General features: G+C 47.0%; 1 protein-coding gene and 1 long non-coding RNA gene across 5 annotated transcripts in view; one reads left to right on the forward strand and one right to left on the reverse strand.

The window, feature by feature from the left end:
* Positions 1-326: 326 nt before the first annotated feature.
* Positions 327-12351, reverse strand: LOC142008589 (uncharacterized). Its single transcript, XR_012644184.1, has 3 exons — positions 12191-12351; positions 2623-2812; positions 327-689 (listed from the first exon to the last, which is right to left on the reverse strand). It is a non-coding gene; the product is annotated as an uncharacterized LOC142008589 (long non-coding RNA).
* Positions 12352-12792: 441 nt separating this feature from the next.
* The window catches only part of SS18 (SS18 subunit of BAF chromatin remodeling complex), a 62437-nt gene continuing 58809 nt past the window's right edge, over positions 12793-16420 (forward strand). For 3 of the 4 annotated variants that reach the window (XM_074987266.1, XM_074987268.1, XM_074987269.1), the window contains exons 1-2: positions 12793-12956; positions 16279-16355. In XM_074987266.1, coding sequence (XP_074843367.1) covers positions 12888-12956; positions 16279-16355 — 146 coding nt within the window. In that variant the 5' untranslated portion in view covers positions 12793-12887. Of the gene's footprint in view, positions 12957-14168; positions 14990-15617; positions 15740-16278; positions 16356-16420 lie in introns of those variants that run through there. The other variant, XM_074987267.1, reaches the window with a different exon arrangement.

Here is a 16420-nt window from a genome sequence, read left to right on the forward strand (position 1 = left end):
AGGCTTCTGTGACAGCAGTTACTGTATTTCAAAGGAGGAAGCAAGTCACCAAGATCTTGCTTCAGCAGTGCTTAGTAGCAGATGCCATCCCACGTGTACCTTTTCTGATTTGCTGTATTGACATCTGGAAGTGAAGTCACTGCACTGTAATACTTTGCCTTACTTGTCCTGAAAGACAATGGTAACCTTTACGATGTTTTATAGAATTTTCAGCCCTATGGGGAGTTAGATTAGACAGTGTTATATATATATATATATATATATATATATATATATATATATATTATTTATAGCATACTTGCCTACTAGCAGGAGATTCCCCTTTGAAGAATAATATCAAGGCTCTGAAAGATTTTCTTATGGATGTAGCACTGCTTGTTCCCATTAGTGCTGACTACTGAATATTACATCCACTTCTCAGTATTTGCACACTAACACATCAGAAACTAGAATCAAAATTTAGCATCACAGTGATTCTTCTTCAAGTGGTCCCCATGGGTGCTCCACAGTAGGTGTCGGGCTCGCCCCAGCGCCGCAGATCGGAAATTTCCAGCAGTCTCCTTCAGGTCATGCATGTGCTGATGCACGTCGGTCTTTCGCACGCTTTCGGTCACGTGCGCGATCCGGTCCCCGCCAGGTCCTTCTCAACTGCCAACGGCTGCAGACGGAATCCGCTCCAGCTCCAACGCCTGAGAAAGACAAAAACTGTGTTTACTTACTGTTAATAGTTATTAGTTGATAGTTAGTTATTACCGTTGAAGCTGTTTTGTTTAGATGTGTATATAGTTAAAAAAAAAAAAAAAAGAAAAAGAACAGGGGAGAACAATGGAGGCGGCCGCCTCAGGCAGTCTGCTTCTTAAGGCCGCGAACGTTATCTGTTCCTGGGCTGAGTAGCTGTTAAGGGCTCTATTAACATTCAAAGACTTAAATGCCCGGGCAACGTCTTTGCCGGGGTTTAAGCAATGTGAGTCATGCCGTGAGGCTATGCCTGACTCAGATGGGCATAGCAAGTGTATCGTTGCCTCAGGGAGACGCACGTTCCACAAAAATGTCCTCATTGCTCTAAGCTTACAGCTAGAGCCTGAAAGGACAGGGAAATGAGGCTGAAAATAATTTTATTTGATAAGGCCCTCCAGCTCGCACAAGAGGAAGGTGGCTTCCCTAACCTCCTCTGTGCAAAAGAAGAAGAAGCTCTCCCCAGCTCGATCCCTGCCGGTAACACCCGCGAGCGGGACAAGCGGAGCACAGGGCCCTGACCCGTTGGCCGCTCATAGCGGAAAGACCACAGTGCACGCAGCTGTGCAAGGGCCTCCGACCATCAAGCAGTCGGTACCAAGGGCTCTGCAGGTGCCGGAATCGGCAGCACCGGCTCCCACGGCACCGAGCAGCGCGGCACCGATGGCACCGGAGTGAGGGCACCCGGCACGGGGCCCAGCGGTGCCTGAGGAAACTACCTGTGTGGCACCGTGCTCAGCGGCACTGAGCGCGGCACCGACTGCAGTGCCGAGGTCCCTGGCACTGGAGGGGGCGGCACCTGCCATTCAGGAATGGTGAAAAGCAAAGGCCAAAACCCGACACTGCAGCCCATCTCCGGATGTCATCGCGTTGCTGTTATCGCCTAGCTCTCCCCGCCGAAATACACCGGGCAGCAACTCCAACAGCCTGCTTCAGACCACCATCTCCGTTCCTTCAACCACCACCCCCCTGGCTCAGACAGTTTTCACCAGCCTCCAGCAGGGATCCCTACGAATACTATCACTGAGTATCTCCGCCATTGTCAACGTCATCTTGGAGGTCACGCACCATATGTACACATTCTGGTCATGGTCCAGATCTCCATCACCAGGTCCTTGCCCTTGCTGTTATGGCCGTCCTTACCATATGGGACACGAGCTCAGGGGGTCTACATCTGGGGGTAGATCCCCATCCACACCTCGCCAACACCCCTTCACACAGTCTCATCCTGGGGGAAGATCACAGTTTTCCCAGCTGGAAATTGGTCAAAAGGCCTTGGACCCCCCTCCAGAACCCTCAAAAGAGCAAGCATACGAGCAGAGTCAGAAACCTGAGGAATTAGAGGAGGTATATCATAGCGACACCTCCCTGTCCTCACCAGATGAGGCGGTTGTCCCTGGGGATATCTCTCCCCCTGGACGACCTTAAGCAATTCCAAGAGTTGTTCAAGAGGGTAGCACAAACACAGGACATTCAAATAGCAGAGGTGCAGGAAAAACATCATAAACTCCAGAAGAATTTGAGACCCCCGGCTTCATCCAAGATCACCATTCCACCAGATGAAGCGATTATGGAATCAGCCACCAACATATGGCAGACTCTGGCCTCCATCCCACCCATGAATAAGAGGGTGGATAAGAAATACTTTGTTCCAGCAAAAGGCATGGAATTCCTGTTTAGCCATCCCCAGCCAAATTCCCTGGTGGTCGAATCATCACAGCATAGAGCCAAGACACCCCAATATAAGTCAGGAGGGTCAGATAAAGATGCAAGGAAATTAGACCTATTCGGCAGGAAGGTCTATTCCTCCTCTACCTTACTACTGCGAATGGCAAATTATGCCGCACACCTGTCGAACCACAACTTCGACAATTATTCCAGACTGACCTCCCTCATGGACTTCTTCCCAGAGGACAAGAAACCAGTCCTCAAAGCGATCGTCCAGCAGGGCTACGCGGCCTCACGAGCAGGAGTTCAGATTGCCCTGAATGTGGCGGACACGGCAGCACGTTCCACAGCCACAGCAGTAGTAATGCGTAGGGAATCGTGGCTCCAGACGTCCGGTATTCCCAGAGATCTGCAAACGAAAATTGTAGATCTTCCATTTGATAGACAAAGGTTATTTGCAGATTCAACCGACTCGGTCCTACACTCCAGCAAGGACTCGAGAGCCACACTTAGGACCCTGGGTATATACACGCCCCGTACAGAAGGAAGAAGTTTTACCCCCAGCAAAGGCATTACGCTCATCAACCACAGTGTACACAATATCAATGGGGTTATGACCAGGGGCGCCACCAACAGCAGCAGCAGTATAGGGCCCCTAGATGTCGCCCCCAGCAGGGTCATGCACCCTCTGGGCAAGCCCTGAGACAGCAAGTTTGACGGGTGTGTCAAGGACTGCAAGATTGAGACCATCTCTCAGTGCCAATCTCAGCACATGTTTCACCATTGCCTCAAACTGTTCTACTCTCAATGGCAAAACATCACTACAGACAAATGGGTATTGGAGATTATAGCCACGGGATACACCATCCCCTTCCAATCACTACCACCACCGAAACCTCCCACCAGGTCCTTTTTCAAGGACTCCTCTCACGAGACAAGGTTAAAACAGGAGGTAGACCATCTCATGTTTATAGGGGCGGTGGAGAGAGTACCGGAACAATTCCAAGGGAAAGGCTTCTACTTATGATACTTCCTAACAGAGAAGACGACAGTAGGCTGGAGGCCAATCCTGGATTTACGGGCCCTCAACCGGTATTTGCGCAAACAGCATTTCAGGATGACTACAATTGCTTCCATAATCATGGCACTGGACGATGGAGACTGGTTTGCAGCCCTCGACTTACAGGACGTGTATTTTCATATAGCAATTCACCCGGCACACAGACGTTTTCTCCGGTTCACAGTAGGCAGGGACCATTTCCAATACAGAGTTCTTCCGTTCGGTCTCTCTTCGGCACCCAGAGTTTTTACCAAAACGCTGGCAGTAGTATCAGCTTACCTACACAGGCAGGGTGTCTTCATTTTTCCATATCTAGATGACTGCCTACTGAAAGGGGCTTCGAAGGCAGAGGTCCTATGCATGATACGTATCACTACAAACACATTCGCCTCGTTAGGCCTAGTTATCAACCTTTCGAAATCAAAGACCGAGCCCACGCAAAATATAGAGTTTATAGGGGCACACATACTCTATTACATCAAGAGTATACCTGCCCAATGCCCGTTTCCGCGCCATCAAATCCCTGGTACAAGTAGTGACGTACAGCCTCACAATGTCAATCCTAACATGTCTACAACTGTTGGGACACATGGCAAGTACCACGTTTGTGGTACAGAATGCCAGGCTACATATGCGAGGCCTGCAGCATTGGTTGGAGAGCGTTTACAAACCAATAGTCCATACCATCCACAGGGCAGTATCGCCCACATCAGAGGTACGAAGGTCACTGGCATGGTGGGCAGATCCCAAGAACCTGCTAGTAGGGGTGCCCTTCCGCCAACCACAAATTACCACTTTTCTCACGACAGATGCATCCTACATGGGATGGGGAGCGCACATGGTAACTCAAGGGCTATGGTCCCCTGCGGAGAAAGCACTGCATGTAAATATACTAGAGCTCAGAGCAGTGTTCAATGCATGCAGACATTTTCAGAAATACCTGCATGGTAAGGTAGTCGGGATATCCACCACGTTTTATATCAACCGACAAGGAGGGGCCAGATCTTGTGCGCTCTGCGCGGAGACGGTCCAGTTGTGGAACTGGTGCATCGTCAACAATATACCCCTAAAAGCCTCATACTTACCGGGTGCACAAGTAAAGGCAGACCAACTCAGCAGATGCTTTGTGCTCACGCACGACTGGCAGATCCGTTCCGACCTGCTCCGACAAGTGTTTCACAAATGGGGGTTTCCCCAAATTGATTTGTTTGCCACTCACAGCAACAAGAAATGCCCTCAGTACTGCTCCAGAGCAAGCATAGGACAGGGGTCCTTGGGGGATGCCTTCATGGTGCCATGGAAGGGCCCTCTACTCTATGCGTTCCCTCCCACAACACTCATCCACAAGGTTTTAGAGAAAGCCAAAAGGGAGAGAGCACACATGATTCTCATAGTCCCAACCTGGGACCGACAGCCATGGTTCCCTCTGCTTGTGCGCATGTCATGCCGCCCGCCACTCCCCCTACCGGTAGTGCCGGGCCTTCTCACGCAGGCTCAGGGGTCCATAGTGCACCCATGTCCTCAAGGACTCCACCTACAGGCGTGGCTAATCCATGGCTCAGCGCCTTAGAGAACACATGTTCGGAGGGAGTTAAACAAGTCTTGGAGTTCAGTTGAAGGAATTCCACTAGAAGGACTTACGCACAGAAGTGGAAACGATTTATCTCCTGGTGCTCTTCTAAGCAGTTAGCTCCTTTGGACATCCCTATAAGTGTAATTCTAGAGTACCTGCTGGAGCTAAAACGAGACGGGCTCTCCATATCCTCACTAAAGGTCCATCTCGCAGCTATATCAGCTTTTCAACACAAAGAGGAAGGGCCAACCATATTTGCCCATCCTATTGTCATTCAGTTCCTAAAGGGGCTGACAAACCAGTACGCCCCTCGGAAGCCACTACGACCATCATGGAGCTTGGACTTGGTTCTCCACACGCTGTCAGGACCACCCTTTGAGCCATTGGCCACCGTACCCTTCCGGTTACTTACCATGAAGACACCCTTCCTTCTCACGATTACGTTAGCCCGTAGGGTGAGCTAACTTGCAGCAATAATGGCAACGCCACCCTGCACAGTGTTCTCAAAGGAAGCGGTGATCTTATGACTACACCCAGCCTTCGTTCCAAAGGTTTCCTCGGAGTTCCACATTAATGAACCAATAGTATTGCCCTCATTTTATCCTAAGCCGCACAACTCCAGCAAGGAGGCGCGGCTGCACCTACTTGATGTGAGGAGGGCGTTGGCCTTTTACATAGACAGAACTAAGCCCTTCAGGAAAACGGACAGACTCCTGGTGTCCCTCACACCCAGGTCAAAAGGGGAAGGCCTATCTTCACAAAGGATTTTAAACCACATCGTATCCTGCATAAGACTGTGTTATCAGCTTCATAAGACCCCTCTGCTAGCTCCACCCAGGGCTCACTCCACCAGAGTGATGGCGGCATCGATGGCCTTCTTCAAGGGAATCGCACTAAGAGACATCTGGAGAGCAGCGACTTGGTCATCTTATGACACCTTCGCCAAGCATTATGCCATGCACCGGGTGTTTGATGAGGATACACGCCTGTCGACAGCAGTCCTTTCAAGGGCAAGCTGCACATAAATCAGGTACCCACCTCCTTTTTTTGGGGTCACTGCTGGGTAGTCACCTACTGTGGAACACCCACGGGGACCACTCAAAGAAGAAAGAGAAGTTACTCACCTGTGTAGTAACGATGGTTCTTCGAGATGTGTCCCCGTGGGTGCTCCTCTACCCACCCATTCCTCCCCACTTTGGAGCTCTGTTTTGTGTTTTTCAAAGGCATCCGGGGCAGCTGGTCAAGGAACTGGCAGGGACCGGATTGCGCATGTGACTGAAAGCGCACGAAGGACCTACGCGCATTGATGCATGTGCGACCCGACGGAGACTGCTGGAAATTTCCGATCTGCGGCACTGGGGCGAGCCCGACACCTACTGTGGAGCACCCATGGGGACACATCTCGAAGAACCATCATTACTACACAGGTGAGTAACTTCTCTTTGTCTCTGGTTCTGTTATCGTCTCTCAGGAAGATGGCATAGACATCAATATCTTTGTAATGTGCAATATTGTCTGGGTAGTTCACTTTATATCATTTATATCTATATCATTTTATATGGATGCCCATATTTCAATTGTTACTCTTTATTAATATTCTACACAATGGACAGTGCAAGGCATAAATGTCAAAACTGAAAGAACTAGGCAAGAAGTAACTTGTCAATAAACAGAACAAGTTCAGAACAATGTTTCCTGCTTGATATAATTTATTTTATGAACTAAAAGCACCTTTAGAGACAAACCATATCATAGCTGAAGGCAGTTTCTCCCAGCCAAGGTAGTGCTCTGTAACAGGGTAGCTGGCCCCTTAAGTGAAAAGAAAAAGAAATCACTCCTGTTCCAGCCCAAGTCCTCCCTAGTTTGATGGAACAAAGAGGATGGGACAATAGCAAATAATTCAGAGGGAATAAACAGAATAAGACATTTATTAAGTGATCCATCCCCTGCCATCCACTCCCAGCTTTTGCAGTCAGAGGCTACAAATACCCAGAGCATGGGACTGTATTTCAGATTATGCTGGCTAATACCCCTTGACGATGGACCTGCCTTCTATGAACTTATCTAATTCTTTTTTAAAATCCAGTTCTCATTCTGGCCTTCACAACATCTGGCAATGAGTTTACTGTGTGCAGATGTACTTCCTTATATTTGTTTTAAACCTGCTGCCTACTAACATCATTGGGTGACCCATAGTTTGTTCTTTATTCACTTTTTCCATACCATTCACAATTTTAAAACCATCTATACTATTTTCCAACTGATTTACTAGCATGGACCTATGCACCTGAGAGGAACCCAAGTTAGGTCATGCCAGCAGATCTGATTACAAGGATCAGTGCCTAACCTAATTAGAGAAAACTGGGGAGACAGTGCACATTGATCTTTTTATTTTTCTTTCACAGTTACCAAAATCTGTTGCTTAGTTTCTGTCACTCCTTTAAAATTTGTTGTTATTGTTCTCTGGTAATATTGTTTGTTTCAAAAACTTTCTTAATAGGATGAGAAAATAGTCTCATTGTAAGAGGGCCTGAGACACAACGTCTTGTTCTATTAGATTGGGGGCTATGTCAACATTACAAGATAATATTGATTTTTAAGGCATTTAGCCCAATTTTACCAAGTGCTTGTCTTAACTGTAAATGCCATTAGATCAATTTGTGGAGCACTAAAATCGACATAATATTGATATCATAAAATTGTCATAACCTGACAGGCATAGCATTCAGTTTGACTTTAAAATTCCAAATGAAAGGTAGTGAGGAACTGCTGTGTCTCAAATCCATTAGCCTCCAGAGATGTCCTGTATGTGCCCCGCAATGCCCCACATTTCTTCGTTCTGGCCTCTTACATCTCCACTGCTCTTAGGTGCACAGGAAGACCATTTCAGTTTGGCACCTGGAACCCGTGTCTGTCGGGTCGTGCTAAAAAATGTTGTGAGATACCCACAGCCACTTGCCAGGCATTTTTTCCCCACGCTTCACCAGTGAAAATATCTAGAATGCTACGGGCCTCAGGGAGCTGTGGGATAGGCTCCCACAATACACGGCTGCAACAATCAATTTTGGTGACTTTTGCGTGGCAGCAGTAAGTTGATTTTGTGGGAAGCATGTGGGAAGGTGCAGATGTTCAAAACTGAATTTATAAAACCCAGTGTTAATAAATCAATTTTATTAAAGTCAGTATTAGCTTGTAGTGTAGACGTAGCCTAAATGAACCTAGTCACCTAAACAAAATTTAGAGAACAAAGCCTAATTACTTCCTGCCCATTCAGTCATGTCCAAACAGGCACAAGCAGGTGGAATTGCCCTGAAATTGTCTTCGACTAACTCTGATTGTCAACGTGGTAACCTTGAAAATTAGGATAGTACATGAACAAGCAACTCCATGTTCGCCTGATTATGAAAGAATTTTTCCTAATCTGGCTCCTCTTTTCTTCTGGATAAGTTATTTGAATAGGGCTAAAACAGAGCAGGCTATCATAGTCCTTTTTTCAGGAGACTCTTTGGAAGACAGTAGTGTTGTTGGGAGACTGGATTGATTGCCAGAATCTGCATAGATCACAGGCTTCTATTTCTTCGAAACTAAAATGAATCAAATACACTACAATGAAATGTTTGGGCCCAATCATGAAGGTGCTAACCATCCCTGAACTGCATTTGATTTCATCTCAGTAGGAAGCCATCTCCTTGTTGATAAGTATGAGAGGGGTAGTCATGTTAGTCTGTATCCACAAAAACAATGAGAAGTCCTGTGGCACCTCATAGACTAACAGATTTATCTCAGCATAAGCTTTTGTGGGCAAAGACACACTTTGTCAGATGCCTCTTTTTCTGTTTGTTGTCCTTGAGACTTGTCTCCAGAGAACAGCCCCTCTCCCCTGGCTCTGGGAAGAGTAAAAAAACAGCAAGGAAAGTACCATATAAAAAGCAGTCCATCTCCTTCACCCCAGACTATGTAAAACCTCAAAACCCTCTTAAATGATAAAGGTAGTAAACGCTCAAAAGTGGAATTGGAAGGGGGTGGTAAAAAGAAAAGGATCAAATGTTTGTTTGCTGTTTGAAACGCTTGGTGGTGATCTACACCCGCGTATCAAAATTACAATTAAATAATGGTAAGGTTGTGACTAACTTGCACAAGCAAAGAAATGCACAATTAAAGAGAAAATGTACCATATGTCCTCCAAAACTAAGGCATATTGCAGCACATTAAGAAAGATATAAAGGAGGCACCCTGTTGTGGTTATGTGTTCTGAGACATGTCATATACTTCCATTGCAGTTATTTCCTTGTCTGACTGAGCTCGGGCCATTATTTAAATATAGCTGGTGTGTAATATTTCCTCTGTTAAATAAGGTGCACAGTGCTTTCCATAAATTTACAGTTTGATCAGGTGCAATTGGATGCTAATGAATGTGGAAACCCTTCAGCAACTTGATTGTTACCTTTGTGAATGTAAAACTGTGTAAAGGAAAGGGATACAGATGGTTGTACTGTAAAAATGTCAGCAGTGGGGTCAAATTGATAGTTGCATGATTTCTTAGTTGTGGACCTCTCTGGAACATTTGTTATTGTTGACCACCTGTGTCCCCTCTATTTTTTCCATCTATGTGTGGATTTTTTCCATGCACATGTGAATAAATTTTTATGTACACCAAGGCATGTGTGAGTTATGTACCATCAGGAGAAATAAAAACCTAGCTGTGGGCATTCTACTGATCAGCTGGGTGGCACTTTGATCTCTCCTGAGCTGCACAAGTGCAGAGCTTACAGGGAACACTGTTAACCACCAAATGTTACTTTCCTATGTTTATATCAACACATGGAAGGATATGAGGTGACAGGATAGGTTTGAAATGACCAATACGTGGATGGTACCTAGTGCTGCATTTCGGCATCAAATACTTCGTGGGTTGGTTGCTAGCTGGCATCTTTACAAGAAGCAGCTCCAATGCCCTAATGCTTCCTGTTTGGTGAATTAAAAGGGAAGGGCAGCACCTAGGGTTGTACAAATCAGCAGACTATAAGGAAGGGGGAGCAAATGAGCTGCCTGAGAAAGGTTGCAAGAGCTTTGGGCAGGATAGGGGAAACCAGTTGAAGGAAAAGTGACTCTAAGGCAGAAATCCTGCAGTAGGCACTGGATCAGGCTGTGAATGTGGGTAGAAGAAAGCACTCTGAAGATTTATCAGGCTCTATAACATCCATCAAGGGTCTTGAATATTCATCGCCAGGACAGCCTGTTAACTTGAGGTTACCCTGAATGCCTTACTTTCTTTCTTTCTTTCTCTCTTTTTTTTTCAGTCCCAAACAGCTACAGCTGCTTTTAAAAATACAAAACTTTTTCATTTACAGCTGGCTGGGTGACTGCACACTCTTTTTTCAGAATCTGATTTGACCACTCATGACCTCTAGAGTTTTTTCAGGAATGGACTCTCTAAACTAGTGATACTCCAATGGAGGCTCAAGAGCCACAAATGGCTCTTAAGTTCATCTCCTGCAAATCTTACACAGCCCATATTAAAACTGTGTGGCTGTGGCCACACTTGGCCAAAACTTCTAAATTGCCATGCTAATGGCCAAATCGGAGAATGCTAATGAGGCACTGAAATGAACATGAGCATGCTGCTGGCCAAGGCACTTCAAAAGTGCCTCATTTTGTTTGCGCGTGGCTTCTCTACTTGTGGGTCCTTTTGAAAAGGACCCCCCTGTAGATGAGCTGCACGTGAGCGAAACATGGCACTTTGGAAGTGCCATGGCTGGTGGCATGCTAATGAGGTGCTGAATATTTATTTCTGTGCCTCATTAGTTTCTCCAATTTGGCCATTAGCATGGCCATTTAGAAGTTTTGGCCTAGTGTGGCCACAGCCTGTGTGATTTAATAACTCTGGTTAATAATTAACCAACAATGACGGTTTTATTATGCTATTTATCAATTGTTGATAAAATACTTGGTCAATAATTTTGCTGTGAGAATTTTATATACAGTATAAATATCCATGCCATACTGCTTAAATACACATAGTATATGAAACAATGACTTTACACTACTGTGGCTCTTCTGGGTGATGCTGATTGCTAATTTGATTTCAAGTTTACAGCAGTGATACTCAGATCTCCATGGGTTGGTGGCCAATCTGGGCAGTTATCCTAAGAGCAGAGCTACTCCCACAATACATTAGAAGACTATTACTTACCACCTTCAAAATGTCAAAAGAGGAAGGCTTACTTCTAAGTTTTGTTTTCTTTGTTTGCTTTCCCACAGTAATAGAAATAAAAATAATCCGTATTGGAGAGGGGGAAAGAAAGTAGACGTACAATGATGGTAAGTGATGCATTAAAAACTTAGATGTGTAATGAAGCTGTTGTTCTCATTAACGGGCACCACTCTTCCATTTTAGAAAGATCTGGAGTGAAAGGATTAGGTCAAAGGTCTTTTTGGAAAGAGCAGCAAGTCAATAGAAGGCATTGTATAAACTGAAGAGAGACTCCAGGGAGAGTGATGGAGGGATGGTAAGGAAATGTGATGGACTGATGCCTCTAAGCTACTGGCAACTAGTTGTGGAATTAAAATATAGATAAAACTTTAGGACCTAATGGTGGATAATTACTGTTAAATCTTGGGACAACAGAAATCCGAAGTGCTATCAGTTTAGGGCTGAGAAAAGAGGACAGCTCAGAGAAAATGAGTATGTTTAAAAATAACATACACCTACAGTCTATTTCTCCTCTTCTTCTTAGATCCAGGAGCTAAGTTTGATTACCATTTGAAACATCCACTGACACTTAGAGGGGAAAAAAATGACAGTAGTTGGAAGGCAAGTAGCAACACACCTGCAACTTCAGGATTATGCTGTTCCTGAGTGCCAGAGCCCACCCTGCAGCGGGTATATATTTTGTCACCAAAAGTAATGACAGCTTTGACAGAAGCTGACTTTCAGGGACAAGCCTATGTTGACACAGCCACACCGTCAGCTTCTGAATGCTTTTTGTCAGCACTTTTGCAGACAAAAATACTCCTAACTCCCTTCAGTAGCTTCGCTTTGTCAGCAGGGACTTGCCCAGACAAAACTTTGGCCGTGTGCGACTGGAGGTTACAGATGTGGGAAGAACAAAAGTTTACTGACCAGTTGCAATGGTAGACAAATCCCAAAATACCTCTGAATATCCTCCCCGCCAGCCACGTCAATTACACCAGTAGGCGTTTGTGAATTAGCAGCATCTCGGCTCTAAAGCAAAGCCATGTTGGTTTATCACAGCTGCAGCGCAACTCCCAGCCAGACCTTTTCTCCCAGCCATGGGACTTGTCCGGGGCCTGAGACACAACAGCACGCGCTTCCCTCACCGCACTGTGCACCTGCCCCGCCCTCAGCCCGACGCGCAATGAGGAGATGCACCCAGGGTGGGGGGGGGGCGATTACCCCCTTTCTCGGCAAAATGAGCACGTCGAGCTCCCCCGCCTCCAGGCCGTACCACTTGCTGCCTGTCTAAGGCTGAGAGCTCTGGGTAGGAATGTACCAACATCGAAAGGGGGGCACGGAATCTGCAACGAGGAGGAAGAGTTCAAAGCAGACAAGTGGCCTCTCCTTGTTAGCGGAGGCTGCGGTCGCCACGTGAAACGAGGGTCTCCGTCGTACCTAAGACTGCCACGCGCGGTCGGAACGAGGGGGTAGTGGCAGGCAGACAAGCCTGCTCCCCCCTTCCCGACAGAGATGGGCTGGCCCCACGAGCCGTCACGCCCCCTCCCCCTCGCGGCGGGGAATGTTCTTCTAGGATTGTCGCCGCCGCTGTCGCCTCCTGTCCCTGTTTCGTCCGTGGCCGGGGCGCTGGATCGTCCTGCGCGCTGGGACCCGACATGTCGGTGGCGTTCGCGGCCCCGAGGCAGCGGGGCAAGGGCGAGATCACGCCGGCTGCTATCCAGAAGGTGAGAGGGGCCGGGCCCGAGTCGCGGCTGCTTCCGGCGCGGCCGGGGGCGGTGACTGGCGGGGGCTGGGGACGTGCTGGGCCTGTGGGCAGGGGTAGAGGGTAGTGCTGTACTTGGGGCAGCAATCGGGGCGGGGGCCCGCGCGGGGGGCCCGCGTGGATACGGGGTTGGTTGGGGGGGCTGCCGAGAGGGGCTCTGGGGGGCAGGGTTGGCTGGGGCTGTGGGTGGAGATATGGGGATTGCAGAGGGGGGCGCTTGGGGGCAGGGTTAGTTGGGACTGTGGGTGGAGATATGAGGATTGCAGAGGGGGGCGCTAGGGAGCAGGGTTGGTTGGGGCTGTGGGTGGAGATATGGGGATTGCAGAGGGGGGCGCTTGGGGGCAGGGTTAGTTGGGACTGTGGGTGGAGATATGGGGATTGCAGAGGGGGGCGCTAGGGAGCAGGGTTGGTTGGGGCTGTGGGTGGAGATATGGGGATTGCAGAGGGGGGCGCTTGGGGGCAGGGTTAGTTGGGACTGTGGATGGAGATATGGGGATTGCAGAGGGGGGCGCTAGGGAGCAGGGTTAGTTGGGACTGTGGGTGGAGACATGGGAGCTGGAGAGGTGGGTTGCTGGGAGTGCGGGGTCAGTTGGAGACTGTGGGGGGGGTGAACGTATGGGGGGCTGTAGAGGGCTCCCGTGGAGGTGTAGTCAGAGTCATGGTGGATGGATAGATGAGGAGGGTCCTGTCGAGCTGTAGTGTGGGTTGGGTTGTGGACAGGTGTGTAGGGATGTGGAGTTGGTTGGGGGCAGTATGGGGTGGTGATGTGGGACTGTGGAGGGGCCCTGTGGAGAGACAGGTGGGCAGATGGATGTGGGGGGGTGGGGGCATAGATTTGGTGGGGTTGGGCTGTGGAGAGGCCTGTGGGGAGGCAGGATTAGTGGGGGGTGACATGGGGAGGCAGGGATGGGGTAGTTGGGAGTACCTTTTTCAGGGGAGAACAAAAGGTCAGCGTGCCTTGAAAGCTTTACTCTTTCACTGGCAAAATTTGATCCAATCAAATATTTTCCTCTCCCCCCACACACACACTTTGTCTCTCTAAAGCTGCGTCTACACGTGCACGCTACTTCGAAGTAGCGGCACTAACATCGAAATAGCGCCCGTCGCGGCTACACGCGTCGGGCGCTATTTCGAAGTTAACTTCGACGTTAGGCGGCGAGACGTCGAAGTCGCTAACCTCATGAGGGGATCGGAATAACGCCCTACTTCGACGTTCAACGTCGAAGTAGGGACCGTGTAGACGATCCGCATCCCGCAACGTCGAAATTGTGGGGTCCTCCATGGCAGCCATCAGCTGGGGGGTTGAGAGACGCTGTCTCTCCAGCCCGTGTGGGGCTCTATGGTCACTGTGTGCAGCAGCCCTTAGCCCAGGGCTTCTGGCTGCTGCTGCTGCAGCGGGGGATTCATGCTGCATGCACAGGGTCTGCAACTCGTTGTCGGCTCTGTGTATCTTGTGCTGTTTAGTGCAAGTGTGTCTGGGAGGGGCCCTTTAAGGGAGCGGCTGGCTGTTGAGTCCGCCCTGTGACCCTGTCTGCAGCTGTGCCTGGCACCCTTATTTCGATGTGTGCTACTGTGGCGTGTAGACGTTCCCTCGCTGCGCCTATTTCGATGTGGTGCTGCGCAACGTCGATGTTGAACATCGACGTTGGCAGCCCTGGAGGACGTGTGGACATTATTCATCGAAATAGCCTATTTCGATGTCGCCACATCGAAATAGGCTACTTCGATGTAGGCTTCACGTGTAGACGTAGCCTAAGTGTGATAGTATATGTCAGACCACTAACTCTGTACATGAGTGATGTTCATTGCTCAATTGTTGTACTTCACCTTTTGGGATAATTATAACTTTGATCTTGGTACTGTGCTTATTGGTGACATAAGTCAAAACTGTAGCTTCTAAACTTAGTTTCATTGATAAGCTTTTTAGAAATCTTGCAGTATAAGAAAGTGAGTTGTGATTTGAACAGAGCCTTGGGACTCAGGATGTCTCTCCAGGTATTATTGTAGGCACTGCCACAACCTAATTGTGTGCTTCTTTAAGCAAATAAGAATTGGGATGCAAAGCAAGAAGCATGCATCTAAGCTTATGGTTATACTGGCACTTTTCTGAGTAAACCTTTCATCTGCTAAGGGTGTGAAAAACCCTGACTGACCTCTGTTTACCTGCAGAAGTGCTGCTGGAGACAGCACCATGTTGTTAATACACACTGTCACACTTAAATTTGTACCTCTGTTCTTCAAATATGGTTTAGTTATGCTTTTGGGGGAGAGCATTGGAGATCTTACAGTGGTACAGCTGTTCCATTGCATAGATCTGTCATGTAGACATAATCCCAATATATCTTGTATTTAACTCTAATACTGGCAAAGTTAATATTGCATATGCACTTTTAAATGGGATTCCTTCCTTTCTGTTTAATTGTACAATTTCAGTATGCTTTACATTGGATATGTTTCAAAAATCAATTTTAATGTTTTCTAGTACTTCTATCACTATAGTATCTGAGCACAAACTTAGTCCATAAAATCTGACTCTGTTCCCTTTTGGGGCTAAATATAAGATAATTGGAAGGAGCAAAATTGAAAAAATGGTAGTTGCATATAATGGAATGTTTGCCTGTAGATACCTTTAAAATGATGTCTGTGACACTGTAAGAAGTTCAGGAAAAATACATTTTGTGGAAAACTAGGATGTGTGCATCTTTCATTTGGATGACTACAACTTTTTTTCCTCTAAGAAGTAAGGTAATTACATGTATTCATAATCCTGAAAACTTCTAAAATACGATAGTTGATAGCTGAGTCTGTGTTCCTAGAATGCACTTGTGCTGAAAGCTCATACTTGTATCAAATGTTTTTTTTAACAGGCAGTGAGGCTTATTTCAAAATATTGTTTAATTGCCCCTAACTATTGCTGATTTTTCAAAATTGCTAGCATTTCATAGTAGAGGAGGGGGAAAAGTTTCTGATTATGCTAGGTAAAACAAATTTCAGTGCAGAAACCAAACTTGGAAAATGAAACTTTTGTAAACTTATATCAGAGGAAGAATAGGAGTTAAAAGGATGTATTTGCGGTGACTGAACTCTCAATTTGTTTTTTAATAAATGATTTTTGTATTGAGGAGGAGGGAAAAGTTCTACAAATGATGATGTCTTCAAAACAAAAGGGAAAAAACTTGAAGTACTTTTTAATGATGTGATGTGGATAGCAGAGATTGGTCTCACTTTTAGCTCACTTATGAGAGGGTGTGAAACTTATTCCAAACTTCTATTTATTATTTCAGATGCTGGATGAAAATAACCATCTTATTCAGTGTATAATGGACTACCAGAACAAAGGAAAGACCTCAGAATGCTCTCAGTAAGTTTTGAATCCGCATGTATTTTGTGCCTGGAAACCCAGTTTGTTTAGATCAGTTCACTGGA

Source organism: Carettochelys insculpta, chromosome 2, assembly GCF_033958435.1.
Source record: "Carettochelys insculpta isolate YL-2023 chromosome 2, ASM3395843v1, whole genome shotgun sequence".
Classification (NCBI taxonomy): Eukaryota; Metazoa; Chordata; order Testudines; family Carettochelyidae; genus Carettochelys; species Carettochelys insculpta.